At 42.0% G+C, this 16,315-nt stretch overlaps 1 protein-coding gene across 1 annotated transcript in view; it reads right to left on the bottom strand.

Annotated features, from left to right (window-relative positions):
* LOC140727212 (uncharacterized) overlaps positions 1 to 16,315 on the bottom strand; it is a 147,016-nt gene that overhangs the window by 97,790 nt on the left and 32,911 nt on the right. The window contains exon 3 of the mRNA XM_073044477.1: positions 5,629 to 5,876. Coding sequence (XP_072900578.1) covers positions 5,629 to 5,876 — 248 coding nt within the window. The remainder of the gene's footprint in view (positions 1 to 5,628; positions 5,877 to 16,315) is intronic.

Genomic DNA, 16,315 nt, shown 5'->3' with positions numbered 1-16,315 from the left:
AGCGTAGCAGTAGGCAGGTAATGCAGGAGTCCCCTGGGGTCATCTCCCTCCTAAACAGATATACTGTTTTGGATACTGTTGGGGGAGATGTCTCATCAGGGGAAGGCAGCAGCAGCCGAGTTCATTGCACCATTGGTGGCTCTGTGGCACAGGAGGGAAGGAAAAGGAGTGGGAGAGCTATAGTGATAGGGGATTCGATTGTAAGGAGAATAGATAGGCGTTTTTGCGGCCGCAAACGAGACTCCAGGATGGTATGTTGCCTCCCTGGTGCAAGGGTCAAGGATGTCTCTGAGCGGCTGCAGGACATCCTGGAATGGGAGGGTGAACAGCCAGTGGTCGTGGTGCACATAGGTACCAACGATATAGGTAAAAAAAAGGGATGAGGTCCTACAAGGTGAATTTAGGGAGTTAGGAGATAAACTAAAAAGTAGGACTACAAAGGTAATAATCTCTGGATTACTACCAGTGCCACGTGCTAGTCAGAGTCGAAATAGGAGGATATTTCAGATGAATACGTGGCTTGAAAAATGGCGCAAGGGGGAAGGATTCAGATTTCTGGAGCATTGGAACCAGTTCTGGGGGAGGTGGGACCAGTATAAACAGGACGGTCTGCACCTGGGCTGGACGGGAACCAATGTCCTAGGGGGGAGCGTTTGCTACTGCTGTTCAGGAGGATTTAAACTAATGTGGCAGGGGGATGGGAACAAGTGCAGAGAGACAGAGGGGTGTAAAATGAGGTTAGAAGCAAAAAATGGTAAGGTTAAAAGTAAAAGTGGCAGGCAGGCAAATCCAGGGCAAAAAGCAAAAAGAGCAACTTTTCAACATAATTGTATAAGGGCTCAGAGAGTTGTAAAAACAAGCCTGAAGGCTTTATGTGTCAATGCGAGGAGCATTCGTAACAAGGTGGATGAATTGAATGTGCAGATAGTTATTAATGAATATGATATAGTTGGGATCACAGAGACATGGCTCCAGGGTGACCAAGGATGGGAGCTCAACATCCAGGGATATTCAATATTCAGGAGGGATAGATAGGAAAGAAAAGGAGGTGGGGTAGCATTGCTGGTTAGAAAGGAGATTAACGCAATAGAAAGGAAGGACATTAGCCTGGAGGATGTGGAATCGATATGGGTAGAGCTGCATAACACTAAGGGGCAGAAAACGCTGGTGGGAGTTGTGTACAGGCCACCTAACAATAGTAGTGAGGTTGGGGATGGCACTAAACAGGAAATTAGAAGTGCGTGCAATAAAGGAACAGTAGTTATAATGGGTGACTTCAATCTACATACAGATTGGGTGAACCAAATTGGTAAGGGTGCTGAGGAAGAGGATTTCTTGGAATGTATGTGGGATGGTTTTCTGAACCAACATGCCGAGGAACCAACTGGAGAGCAGGCCATTCTAGATTGGGTATTGAGCAATGAGGAAGGGTTAGTTAGCAATTTTGTCATGCAAGGCCCCTTGGGTAAGAGTGACCATAATATGGTGGAATTCTTCATTAAGATGGAGAGTGACATAGTTAATTCAGAAACAAAGGTTCTGAACTTAAAGAAGGGTAACTTTGAAGGTATGAGACGCGAATTAGCTAAGATAGACTGGCAAATGATACTTAAAGGGTTGATGGTGGATATGCAATGGCAAGCATTTAAAGATCGCATGGATGAACTACAACAATTGTTCATCCCAGTTTGGCAAAAGAATAAACCAGGGAAGGTAGTGCACCCGTGGCTGACAAGGGAAATTAGGGATAGTATCAAGTCCAAAGAAGAAACATATAAATTAGCAAAAAAAAGTGGCACACCTGAGGACTGGGAGAAATTCAGAGACCAGCAGAGGAGGACAAAGGGCTTAATTAGGAAAGGGAAAAAAGATTATGAGAGAAAGCTGGCAGGGAACATAAAAACTGACTGTAAAAGCTTTTATAGATACGTGAAAAGAAAAAGATTGGTCAAGACAAATGTAGGTCCTTTACAGTCAGAAACAGGTGAATTGATCATAGGGAACAAAGACATGGCAGACCAATTGAATAACTACTTTGGTTCTGTCTTCACTAAGGAGGACATAAATAATTTTCCGGAAATAGTAAGGGACCGAGGGTCTAGTGAGATGGAGGAACTGAGGGAAATACGTGTTAATAGGGAAGTGGTGTTAGGTAAATTGAAGGGATTAAAGGCAGATAAATCCCCAGGGCCAGATGGTCTGCATCCCAGAGTGCTTAAGGAAGTAGCCCAAGAAATAGTGGATGCATTAGTGATAATTTTTCAAAACTCCTTAGATTCTGGATTAGTTCCTGAGGATTGGAGGGTGGCTAATGTAACCCCACTTTTTAAAAAAGGAGGGAGAGAGAAACCGGGGAATTATAGACCGGTTAGTCTGACATCGGTGGTGGGGAAAATGTTAGAGTCGGTTATCAAAGATGTGATAACAGCACATTTGGAAAGAGGTGAAATCATCCGACAAAGTCAGCATGGATTTGTGAAAGGAAAATCATGTCTGACGAATCTTATAGAAGTTTTTGAAGATATAACTAGTAGAGTGGGTAGGGGAGAGCCAGTAGATGAGGTATATTTAGATTTTCAAAAGGCTTTTGACAAGGTCCCACACAGGAGATTAGTGTGCAAACTTAAAGCACATGGTATTGGGGGTATGGTACTGATGTGGATAGAGAATTGGTTGGCAGACAGGAAGCAAAGAGTGGGAGTAAATGGGACCTTTTCAGAATGGCAGGCAGTCACTAGTGGGGTACCGCAAGGCTCAGTGCTGGGACCCCAGTTGTTTACAATATATATTAATGATTTAGACGAGGGAATTAAATGCAGCATCTCCAAGTTTGCGGATGACACGAAGTTGGGCGGCAGTGTTAGCTGTGAGGAGGATGCTAAGAGGATGCAGGGTGACTTGGATAGGTTAGGTGAGTGGGCAAATTCATGGCAGATGCAATTTAATGTGGATAAGTGTGAGGTTATCCACTTTGGTTGCAAGAACAGGAAAACAGATTATTATCTGAACGGTGGCCGATTAGGAAAAGGGGAGATGCAACGAGACCTGGGTGTCATTGTACACCAGTCATTGAAGGTGGGCATGCAGGTACAGCAGGCGGTGAAAAAGGCAAATGGTATGTTGGCATTCATAGCAAAAGGATTTGAGTACAGGAGCAGGAAGGTTCTACTGCAGTTGTACAAGGTCTTGGTGAGACCTAGAATATTGTGTGCAGTTTTGGTCCCCTAATCTGAGGAAAGTCATTCTTGCCATAGAGGGAGTACAGAGAAGGTTCACCAGATTGATTCCTGGGATGGCAGGACTTTCATATGAAGAAAGACTGGATCGACTAGGCTTATACTCACTGGAATTTAGAAGATTGAGGGGGGATCTTATTGAAACATATAAAATTCTAAAGGGATTGGACAGGCTAGATGCAGGAAGATTGTTTCCGATGTTGGGGAAGTCCAGAACGAGGGGTCACAGTCTAAGGATAAAGGGGAAGCCTTTTAGGACTGAGATGAGGAAAAACTTCTTCACACAGAGAGTGGTGGATCTGTGGAATCCTCTGCCACAGGAAACAGTTGAGGCTGGTTCATTGGCTATATTTAAGAGGAAGTTAGATATGGCCCTTGTGGCTAAAGGGATCAGGGGGTATGGAGAGAAAGCAGGTACAGGGTTCTGAGTTGGATGATCAGCCATGATCATACTGAATGGCGGTGCAGGCTCGAAGGGCCGAATGGCCTACTCCTGTACCTATTTTCTATGTTTCTATGTTTCTAACAGTGGGCATGACAGGGAATGAGGAAAGATGCAGCTGACTCATATCGTTTCATTTTGCCAAATCATATCGTTTCCTTGAAGCTCGGTAGTTGGGGACTACTGAAGTACACTGTAGTGCGTGGCGGGGAGCCACATGCATGCGCACTGGGCAGAAAGAATGGACCTAAAACCTCACAACCCGGAAACAATCTCTGAACAGTATTTATGCATTTATTTTTCTTTTTTTTTGGGATCTACTGGGAAAGTCTCAAAGATCGACTAGTTGATCGCAATCGACGGGTTGGCGACCACTACTTTAAATCATCTCTAGATTACTTATAATACCTAATACTATGTAAATGCTATGTAAATAGTTGTTATACTGTATTGTTTAGGTAATAATGACAAGAAAAAAAAGCCTGTACATGCTCAATCAACAAATGCTGGAGAGAGAACTTCCGGGTTTTCCTGATCCGCGGTTGGTTGAATCTGCGCATGCGGAACCCGCGGATAAGGATAGCCGACTGTATATGGATTTCAGCAAGATATTTGATAAGGTACCCCATGCAAGGCTTATTGAGAAAGTAAGGAGGCATGGGATCCAAGGGGACATTGCTTTGTGGATCCAGAATTGGCTCTTGCCCACAGAAGGCAAAGAGTGGTTGTAGACAGGTCATATTCCGCATGCAGGCCGGTGACCAGTGGTGTGTCTCAAGGATCTGTTCTGGGACCCCAACTCTTCATGATTTGAATAAATGACCTGGATGAGGAAGTGGAGGGTTGGGTTAGTAAATTTGCTGATGACACAAAGGTTGGAGGTGTGGTGGATAGTGTGGAGGGCTGTCAGAGGTTACAGCGGGACATTGATAGGATGCAAAACTGGGCTGAGAAGTGGCAGATAGAGTTCAACCCAGATAAGTGTGAGGTGGTTCATTCTGGTAGGTCAAATATGATGGCAGAATATACTATAAGTTTTAAGACTCTTGGCAGTGTGGAGGATCAGAGGGATCTTGGGGTCCGAGTCTATAGGACACCCAAAGCTGCTGCACAGGTAGATTCTGTGGTTAAGAAGGCATACAGTACACTGGCCTTCATCAATCCTGGGATTGAGTTTAAGAGCCGAGAGGTAATGTTGCAGCTATATAGGACCCTGGTCAGACCTCACTTGGAGTACTGTGCTCAGTTCTAATCGCCTCACTACAGGAAGGATGTGGAAACCATAGAAAGAGTGCAGAGGAGACTTACAAGGATGTTACCTTGTTTGGGGGGGGCATGCCTTATGAGAATAGGTTGAGTGAACTCGGCCTTTTCTCCTTGGAGCAACGGAGGATGAGAGGTGACCTGATAGAGGTGTATAAGATGATGAGAGGCATTGATCGTGTGGATAGTCAGAGGCTTTTTCCCAGGGCTGAAATGTCTAACATGAGAGGGCACAGTTTTAAGGTGGTGGGGAGTAGGTACAGAGATGATGTCAGGGGTAAGTTTTTTATACAGGGAGTGGTGAGTGTGCAGAATGGGCTGCTGGCGACGGTGGTGGAGGCGGATATGATAGGGTTGTTTAAGAGACTTTTGGATAGGTATATGGAGTTTAGAAAAACAGAGGGCTATGGGTAACCCTAGGTAAATTCTAAGGTAAGAACATGTGCAGGACAGCTTTGTGGGCCGAAGGGCCTGTATTGTACTGTAGGCTTTCTATGTTTCTATGTTAAATCACATGCTCTACAGCATCAATCGCACTTCAGCAGGTTAACTAGCATTCAGAATGCCTAATGCATTAAAAGATGCAAGGAGTGACTTCCAAAGCAGGCATAAAAGTAGGTTATATAAAGATTTGCACAAATGAAAATATATTAAAATTAACTCATATGATTCTGTTTGATGGCTTACCATACTGTGCAGTCTCTTTTTCTTTGTTCTTACTTCATTGTAGTTGGCTGGTTTGCCCATCTGGGTATTAGAGGGAGCAAATGTTTTCCTTTTGCCTGATCGGAGCCCACATGGTTGAGTAATGAGTTGAGCACGCCTATTCCCAGTTAGGGGTTGCTCCTGGTGACCAGTGCTTTCAGGTTCCACATTAGACAGATCGACTCTTGCAGTGCTGCACTCCCCAGGGTTATTATTTCTGGTATTTTTCACTGCAATAAGAAACCTTGTTATAATACAAAATATTCCCTTTTTCATTAAAACTACAGTCTTTGGTTTCATTCATGTATCATACACCCATAAAAAGAAACGGACATGCACTTGTAAGAAATTCTAAGTACAGAAATTCCTTTCAAAAATATGGAATCTTAGATCATATTCTTTAATAAATATGCACAGTTTATTGCTCCCTCATTGGAGAAAGCAACCACAGAGATGAGCACTCCAACCTTACAGCAATTATAGATGTAAAGAAGAAGGTACAATGTTTCAAATGCTTCCTTGCCACTTAATAAACCATTTGGTTAAATCCCATTCTGTGGAACTTGTTTTAATGAAGTGGTCTCAAAGTAGGCTTCACAGCTACCAGCTGACACTGTTCTCATTACAGTTTGAAAGAATATAAAAGAGCCATCAGCACAAAAACTCTCCTGCAATTTCGGGATAGCTCATGGTTATTCCACAATGCCCAGACTATTGCACTCCTTCTGCAAAACACTAGTTTCCGGCAAGCAAGCCCCATCTATCCACACTCTTAACCATAGCGGTGACATTCTGCAATCAAAACCTTTAAACAAGGATGATTGATTCTTGCCACTGTCCCACATCTTCCATTCCTCAAACACAAAGGCTGTCAAATACACATTCCATCATAGAAAGGAAGGATGCCTTTCGACTCATCTAGTTCATACAGGATCAGTGTAAAACCAATCTAGCCACTCTGAAACCTGCACATTCTATCTGCTCCCCATAAGTTATTCAAATACTGTCCTTTCAGGTACTCATCCAGTTCCCTTTTGAACACTACAACTGAATCTCCGTCTACTATTAATCTTGGCAGAGAACTACTTGCCACTTAAAAAAAAAAGATTTTCCTTGTACTACTTTGAGTTCTTTTGGCAATTATCTTTATTCTATGACTGCCAGTTCTTGATTCTTGGATTAATTAATTTCTTTCCAAACACTCTTTATACTTTTCATGATAGATAGATAGATAGAGTCATAAAGAAAGTTTTTAGCACTCAAGACTTTAAGACATAGGAGCAGAATTAGGCCATTCAGCCCATCAAGTCTGCTCTGCTATTCCATCACTGATCCCAGATTCCACTCAAACCACACAGCTGCCTTCTCAACGTATTGTTTGATGCCCTGACCAATCAGGAAACTATCAACTTCCGCTTTAAATATACCCACGGAATTTGGCCTCCACTGCAGTCTGTGGTACAGCATCCAACAAATATACTGTTCTCAGGCAAAAAAAAATTCCTCTTTACCTCTGTTCTAAAAGGTCACTCCTCTAGTTCTGGATAACCCCCCTTCCCCCCCACCATAGAAAACATCACATCCACTTTATCATGCCCTTTCAACCTTTGGTAGGTTTCAATGAAATGTCCCCCCCCCCCCCCCCCACCCCACCACACTCTTCAAAACTCCAGTGAGTACAGGCCCAAAGCTGCCAAATGCTATTCATATGTTAACCCCTTCATTTCAGGAATCATCCTTGTGAACCTCCTCTGGACTCTCTCCAATGACAACAGATTCTTTCTGAAATATGGGGCCCAAAACTGTTGATGATACTCCAACTGTGGCCTGACTTATAAAGGCTCAGCATTATTTCCTTGCTTTTATATTCTGCTCCCCCTGAAATAAATGCCAACATTGCATTTGCCTTCTTTACCACAGACTCAACCTGTTAAATTAAAGCAACGGTCCCAATATTGACACCCGAGGAACACCACTAGTCACTGGCAGCCAACCAGAAAAGGCCCCCTTTATTCCCACTTGCTGTCTCCAGCCTGTCAGTCATTCCTCTATCCGTGCTAGTATCTTTTAGTCAATAGACAATAGCTGCAAGAGTAGGCCATTCAGCCCCTCGAGCCATCACCACCATTCAATGTGATCATGGCTGATCATCCACATTCAGTACCCCGTTCCTGACTTCTCCCCCCTATCCCTTGACTCTGCTATCTTTAAGAGCTCTATCTAACTCTTTCTTGAAAGCATCCAGAGAATTGGCCTCCACTGCCTTCTGAGGCAGAGCATTCTTAAACTGTGGCCTCTGGTTCTGGCCTCCCCCCAACATTGGGAACATGTTTCCTGCCTCTAGCATGTCCAATCCCTTAATAATCTTTTATGTTTCAATCAGATCCCCTCTCATCCTTCTAAATTCCAGTGTATACAAGCCCAGTCACTCCAATCTTTCAACATATGACAGTCCCGCCATCCCAGGAATTAACCTCGTGAACCTACGCTACACTCCCTCAATAGCAAGAATGTCCTTCCTTAAATTTGGAGACCAAAACTGAACACAATACTCCAGGTGTGGTCTCACCAGGGCCCTGTACAACTGCAGAAGGACCTCTTTGCTCCTATACTCAACTCTCCTTGTTATGAAGGCCAACATGCCATTAGCTTTCTTCGCTGCCTGCTGTACCTGCATGCTTACTTTCAGTGACTGATGTACAAGAACACCTAGATATTGTTGTACTTCCCCTTTTCCTAACTTGACACCATTCAGATAGTAATCTGCCTTCCTGTTCTTGCCACCAAAGTGGATAACCTCACATTTATCCACGATAAACTGCATCTGCCCACTCACCCAACCTGTCCAAGTCACCCTGCATTCTCCTAACATCCTCCTCACATTTCACACTGCCACCCAGCTTTGTGTCATCTGCAAATTTGCTAATGTTACTTTTAATCCCTTCTTCTAAATAATTAATGTATATTGTAAATAGCTGTGGTCCCAGCACCAAGCCTTGTGGTATCCCACTAGTCACTGCCTGCCATTCTGAAAAGGACCCGTTAATCCCTACTCTTTACTTCCTGTCTGCCAACCAATTTTCTATCCATGTCAGTACCCTACCCCCAATACCATGTGCTCTAATTTTGCCCACTAATCTCCTATGTGGGACCTTATCAAAGGCTTTCTGAAAATCCAGGTACAGTACATCCACTGGTTCTCCTTTGTCCATTTTCATAGTTACATCCTCAAAAAATTCCAGAAGATTAGTCAAGCATAATTTCCCCTTCGTAAATCCATTCATAAATACCTCTTCTTTCCTCAGAGGGTTGTGAGGGTGTGGAATGAGATGCCAGTGCAAGTGATGCATGCGAGCTCAATTTCAACGTTTAGGAGAAGTTTGGATAAGTACATGGATGGCTATGGTTCTTGTGCAGGTCAATGGGAGTAGGCAGTTTAAATGGTTCAGCATGAATCAGATGGGCTGAAGGGCCTGTTTCTGTGCTGTACTTTTCAATGACTCCATGATTTTACAAACTTCTATCAGATCTCCTTGCAACCTCCACAATTCTGAGAAGAACAATCAAAGTTTCTCCAGTCTATCCATTTACCTAATCTTACACCACCTGAATTATTTTACCAAACCTCTTCGGAATTCATCTGGTTTCAACCTGTGTATGTCTGCAGGGCAGATTTTTACTTTCAGTTTAGGGTGGGAAAATAATGACATCATGAATATTGCTGTTGTTCTTTCCCTGTTGCAAGGGGAATTATCCTGGAGAGGTGCTATGATCGCCTCACTACTGTATCCAGAGAGCCAGCAATTGTAAGCTACCTGTGCTGTACTTTACAGGACAGACTTTATCTTGAAATCGTTAGTCAAAAGGCATTCAGTTCACTTCTGACAAGTACATCGGAAGAGAAAATAATATTTTTGTAGTGAGGATGGCAGCAAGATTGGAAGAACAGCAGTAATATTTATGCTGTCAATATTTTCCCACCCTTAAGACCTGCACTCCCTCTTTATAATTTTGTTTATTAAAAATGTGCCCTGCTGACATATACAGTTTGAAACCAGAACTGCCTGAGATCTGACTTACTATTTCAGTCCCCAAATAAAAACAAAATTATGATTTTACTGCACACAATTTTTACTAATTTCCTGAAAAATTTCCCTAATTTTTCAGGGAACTGACAAAATCTTCTGCCTCTATAAATTGTGGTCATAGTATTTATTATTAAAGAAAGGGAACATTTTCACACTTGAACATTACAAATACCAGAGTTTACCTAATGTTTCAACTTGTGTGATCTTGGCAATATCCTGAACTTGGATAATAAAGAAATTATAAACACAAAAAGATTTTGCAGATGCTGGAAATCTTGAGCAACACACATAAAAGGATGGAGTAATTCAGCAAATCAGACAGCAGCTATGGACATGAATAAACAGTTGATGTTTTAGGCAGAACCCTTCATCAGGACTGGAAAGGAAGGGGGAAGAAGCCAGAATAAGGAGGTGGGGAGAGGGAGAAAAGCTGGCAGGTAATAGATGAGACCAGGTGAGGGGGGAGGTGGGTCGTAACAGTGGAAGAAATAAAGGACTGAAGAAAAATATGTCTAATATGTGATGAGTGTGGACCATGTTAGAGAGGGAAGGAGGAGGGGCACCAGAGGGAGGAGATGGGTAGATGAGAAGTGAAGGCATGAGAGAGGAACCAGAATGGGAAATGGAAAAAGAGAGAAGGGGGAGGGGGGAGAAATCACAGGAATTTAGAGAAAACGTTGTTCATGTCTACCCAGATGGAATATGATGTATTGCTCCTCCAGTCCTCCAACCTGAGGATGGCCTCATCATGGCTGCAGACGAGGCCGTGGACAGAAGTGTCAGAATGGGAATGGGAAGTTAAATTGAAAAGAGTAGACACTGAGAGATTCCACCTTCTGTGGCACATGGAGTGAAAGTGCTAGACAAAGTGGCTCTCTGTCTACGCCATGTTTCATCAAAGAATAGATGGCTACACTGGGAGCATCAGATACAACAGATGAACTAGGTCAAAGTAGAGGTGAAGTGAATCAAATTGACTAAGGTTGTGGTGTGGGGTAAAACGAAGAATTACCAGCCGAAGACTACGTAATCATATAATCATTGATTTATAAATTTCTGCATTTCTTCTCAAAAGTTTATTTTTAAATTTAATTAAAAGCATACCCTTCACTTTTTAAAATACTAGCATTTGCTTTTCATACAATAGTCTCCTTTCATTTGGGAAAGCAGAATTAAACGATTTGAATTTATCTGTGACAAGCAACCTACAGTAAATCTCAACCAATATGTGTTACAGAATATTCTCAGGCTTGTAATTCTTTGTGCGGTGATTCATCTCATGTACAGGACAGTATAGCTGACAGCTGCAATTCTCAAAACAAATGTACAGGTGCCATGGTGCCGCATAACTGATCAGTGTGATAACTCTGAATTTGGGCCAACTGTGTTTCTCAAAGGACAGTAACTGCTTGTGATAAGGAATTAAATTGGTTATAGTAACAGAGTCAAGGGATACGGCTCATATGGTTAAAAATTAAGGACAAGTTTGCTGCACTGATAGTCAAACGGAAAAGTAATGACATAAAAATCCATCTTTTAATCCAAATACTATGAATTACAATGGCATGAGTCAGATTATAGGTTGCAAAATTGTAGATATGATGGATTGAAATATTAAATTAGTGGCATTCTCCACTTTCTCCCAGATTTTCACTGAGGGATCCAACTTCTCAAGCCATTACAACCCTCTAGGACATGAGCAAAGTTCCTCACATACATGGCTACCCCTCAAAATCAGATGCAAATAAGGTGCAAGGGTCATATCGAGAAAGATTGAGATATCAAGTTGCAGAACAGTTATTACCATTCAACCATCAGGCTCCTGAATCAGCATGGATAACTTCACTCACCTTAACACTAAACTGATTCCAGAACCTATGGATTCACTTTCAAGGACTCTACAACTCATGTTCTCAGTTTATATATTAAATACAAATTAATATATATATTAACAATAAGTATACCGTTTTGGATACTGTTGGTGGGGACGACCTACCAGGGACAAGTTGCAGTGGTTGCGTCTCTGACACCGAGACTGAACCCTCAGCTCAGAAGGTAAGGAAGGAAAAGAGGAGAGCAGTAATGATAGGGGATTCGATAGTTAGGGGGACAGATAGGAGGTTCTGTGGAAGAGATCGAGAATCCTGGATGGTCTGTTGCCTCCCTGGTGCCAGGGTCCGCGATACCTCGGATCGAGTTCTCAGTATTCTCAAGAGGGAGGATGAGCAGCCAAATGTCGTGGTCCATGTAAGGACCAATGACGTGGGTAAGAAGAGTGAGGAGGTCCTGAAAGGTGAGTTTAGGGAGCTAGGTGCCAAGTTAAAGGACAGGACCTCTAGGATAGCAATCTCAGGATTGCTTCCAGTGCCACGTGCAGGTGGGTTTAGAAATAGTAAGATAGTGTAGATCAACATGTGGCTGAAGACATGGTGCAGGAGGGAGGGCTTCAGATTTATAGATAATTGGGCAGTTTTCCAGGGAAGGTGGGATCTGTTCCGGCGGGACGGTTTACATCTGAACTGGAGGGGGACAAGTATTCCTGCAGGTAGGTTTGCTAGAGAGGCTCCAGTGGATTTAAACTAGATATGAGGGGGGAGGGGAACCAGAGTGTAGGAACAGATGTATGGGAGAAAGAAGAAAAAGACAGTAAAGTTCTTTGTACTGTTAGAGATAAACAGAGAGGAAGAGGTGGAGAATTTCTTAAATGCATTTATTTTAATGCTAGGAGCATTGTAAGAAAGGTGGATGAGCTTAGAGCATGGATTGATACCTGGAAATATGATGTTGTAGCTATTAGTGAAACATGGTTGCAGGAGGGGTGTGATTGGCAACTAAATATTCCTGAATTTTATTGTTTCAGGTGTGATAGAATTGGAGGGACAAGAGGGGGAGGTGTTGCGCTGCTTGTCAGAGAAAATATTACAGCGGTGCTCTGGCAGGATAGATTAGAAGGCTCGTCTAGGGAGGCTATTTGTATGGAATTGAGGAATGGGAAAGGTGTAGTAACACTTATAGGGGCGTATTATAGACCACCTAATGGGGAGCGAGAATTGGAGGAGCAAATTTGCAAGGAGATAGCAGATATTTGTAGTAAGCAAAGGGTTGTGATTGTGGGAGATTATAATTTTCCACACATAGACTGGGAATCCCATACTGTAAAAGGGATGGATGGTTTGGAGTTTGTAAAATGTGTGCAGGATAGTTTTTTGCAGCAATACATAGAGGTACTGACTAGAGAAGGAGCAGTGTTGGATCTTCTGTTAGGGAATGAAATAGGTCAGGTGACGGAGGTATGTGTTGGGGAGCACTTCGGTTCCAGTGATCACAACACCATTAGTTTCAATACAATTATGGAGAAGGATAGGACTGGACCCAGGGTTGAGATTTTTGATTGGAGAAAGGCTAACTTTGAGGAGATGTGAAAGGATTTGGAAGGAGTGGATTGGGACAATTTATTTTATGGGAAGGATGTAATAGGGAAATGGAGGTCATTTAAAGGTTAAATTTTGAGGGTACAGAATCTTTATGTTCCTGTTAGGTTGAAAGGAAAGGTTAAAAGTTTGAGAGATCCATAGTTTTCAAGGGATAGTGGAAACTTGGTTAGGAAAAAGAGAGATATCTACAATAAATATAGGCAGCATGGAGTAAATGAGGTGCTCGAGGAATATAAAGAATGTAAGAAGAATCTTAAGAAAGAAATTAGAAAAGCTAAAAGAAGATACGAGGTTGCTTTGGTAAGTAAGGTGAAAATAAATCCGAAGGGTTTCTACAGTTATATTAATAGCAAAAGGATAGTGAGGGATAAAATTGGTCCCTTAGAGAATCAGAGTGGACAGCTATGTGTGGAGCCGAAAGAGATGGGGGAGATTTTGAACAATTTCTTTTCTTCGGTATTCACTAAGGAGAAGGATATTGAATTGTGTAAGGTAAGGGAAACGAGTAGGGAAGATATGGAAACTATGACGATTAAAGAGGAGGAAGTACTGGCGCTTTTAAGGAATATAAAAGTGGATAAATCTCCGGTTCCTGACAGGATATTCCCTAGGACCTTGAGGGAGGTTAGTGTAGAAATAGCAGGGGCTCTGACAGAAATATTTCAAATGTCTTTAGAAACAGAGATGGTGCCGGAGGATTGGCGTATTGCTCATGTAGCTCCATTGTTTAAAAAGGGTTCTAACAGTAAATCTAGCAATTATAGGCCTGTCAGTTTGACGTCAGTGCTGGGTGAATTGATGGAAAGTATTCTTAGAGCTGGTATATATAATTATCTGGATAGTCAGGGTTTGATTAGGAACAGTCAACATGGATTTGTGTGTGGAAGGTCATGTTTGACAAATCTTATTGAATTTTTTGAAGAGGTTACGAGGAATGTTGACGAGGGTAAAGCAGTGGATGTTGTCCATATGGACTTCAGTAAGGCCTTTGACAAGGTTCCACATGGAAGGTTAGTTAGGAAGGTTCAATCGTTAGGTATTAATAATGAAGTAGTAAAATGGATTCAACAGTGGCTGGATGGGAGATGCCAGAGAGTAGTGGTGGATAACTGTTTGTCAGTTTGGAGGCCGGTGACTAGTGGTGTGCCTCAGGGATCTGTACTGGGTCCAATGTTGTTTGTCATATACATTAATGATCTGGATAATGGGGTGGTAAATTGGATTAGTAAGTATGCAGATGATACTAAGGTAGGTGGCGTTGTGGATAATGAAGTAGGTTTTCAAAGTTTGCAGAGAGATTTAGGCCAGTTAGAAGAGTGGGCTGAACGATGGCAGATGGAGTTTAATGCTGATAAGTGTGAGGTGCTACATTTTGGTAGGAATAATCCAAATAGGACATACATGGTAAATGGTAGGGCACTGAAGAATGCAGTAGAACAGAGTGATCTAGGAATAATGGTGCTTAGCTCCCTGAAGGTGGAATCTCATGTGGATAGGGTGGTGAAGAAAGCTTTTGGTATGTTGGCCTTCATAAATCAGAGCATTGAGTACAGGAGTTGGGATGTAATGTTAAAATTGTACAAGGCATTGGTAAGGCCAAATTTGGAGTATTGTGTACAGTTCTGGTCACCAAATTATAGGAAAGATGTCAACAAAATAGAGAGAGTACAGAGAATATTTACTAGAATGTTACCTGGGTTTCAGTACCTAAGTTACAGGGAAAGATTGAACGTTAGGTCTTTACTCTTTGGAGCGTTGAAGGTTGAGGGGGGACTTGATAGAGGTATTTAAAATTATGAGGGGGATAGAGTTGATGTGGATAGGCTTTTTCCATTGAGACTAGGGGAGATTCAAACAAGAGGACATGAGTTGAGAGTTAGGGTGCAAGAGTTTAAGGGTAACACGAGGGGGAATTTCTTTACTCAGAGAGTGGTAGCTGTGTGGAACGAATTTCCAGCAGAAGTGGTAGAAGCAGGTTCGGTATTGTCATTTAAAGTAAAATTGGATAGGTATATGGACAGGAAAGGAATGGAGGGTTATGGGCTGAGTGCGGGTCAGTGGGACTAGGTGAGAGTAAGCGTTCGGCACGGACTAGAAGGGCCGAGATGGCCTGTTTCTGTGTTGTAATTGTTATATGGCTATTGTATGGTTATATATTTACTTATGTATTATTATTATTATTATTGTAATTGCAGAGATTGTCTCATTTTGCACATTGGGTGGTATTGTTTTTCATTGATTCTAGTTTATTTCTTTGTTCTACTGTGAATACCTGCAAGAAAATGAATCTCAGGGTAGTATATGGTGACATATGCAAACTTAGATAATAAACTTACTTTGAAAAGAACATCCATTCAAGAGTCTTATAACAGTGGGATAGAAGCAATCTTTATTTTGGTGGTACCTGTTCCCAGGCTTTAAAAAAAAATTCTGTTCAATGGAAGAGTGGAGAAGACAGAATGACTAGGGTGGGAGGGCTCTTTGTTTATATTTTTCTGAGGCAGCAGGAAGTGTAGGCAGTCAAATGGAAAGGGATCCAGCTTTAGGTGATAGACTGAGCTGCGCTCACAACTTTTAGCAATTTTTTGCAGTCTGGAGCACAGTATTTACTATACCAGGCCGTGACACAATCAGAAAGGATGCGTTCTATAAAATTTGATAAGGATCATGTTGCATTTCCTTAGCCTTCTGAGAAACTAGAGATGCTGGTGTGCTTTCCAACTCCACAGTTCTCCTTTTCCTTCTTCATCCCTTCTTAAATGTAGTTACATTTGTTAACTTTGGAAGATGACATGCATCCACTATTTCTATAGCCACCTTGTTTAAAATCTTAAGGTTCAGATTATCACACTCTGAGGATTTAACAGCTTTCAGTATCATTGATTTCTCTCATTAAAAAAAACAAAATTCAAGATTGTTTAATGTAATTTCCAGTACACAGTGTAAAGGTGAATGAAATAATTGTTACTCTGGATCCAATGCAGCACAAAAAGAAATCCAAAAAGATAAAGTACACAAAAATTAAAAAAACACAATAAATACCTACAGCAGCCTACATACATAGTTTGACTGCATGCCCTTAAAGTGACACTAGGCACATAAGTGTTTGTACATAAGATGACTGACAGGAAATGATAAAGTAGCGGT

Source organism: Hemitrygon akajei, chromosome 5, assembly GCF_048418815.1.
Source record: "Hemitrygon akajei chromosome 5, sHemAka1.3, whole genome shotgun sequence".
NCBI classification, from domain to species: domain Eukaryota; kingdom Metazoa; phylum Chordata; class Chondrichthyes; order Myliobatiformes; family Dasyatidae; genus Hemitrygon; species Hemitrygon akajei.
The sequence above is the reverse complement of the archived record's forward strand: the minus strand, read 5'-3'. Positions and strand labels throughout refer to the sequence as shown.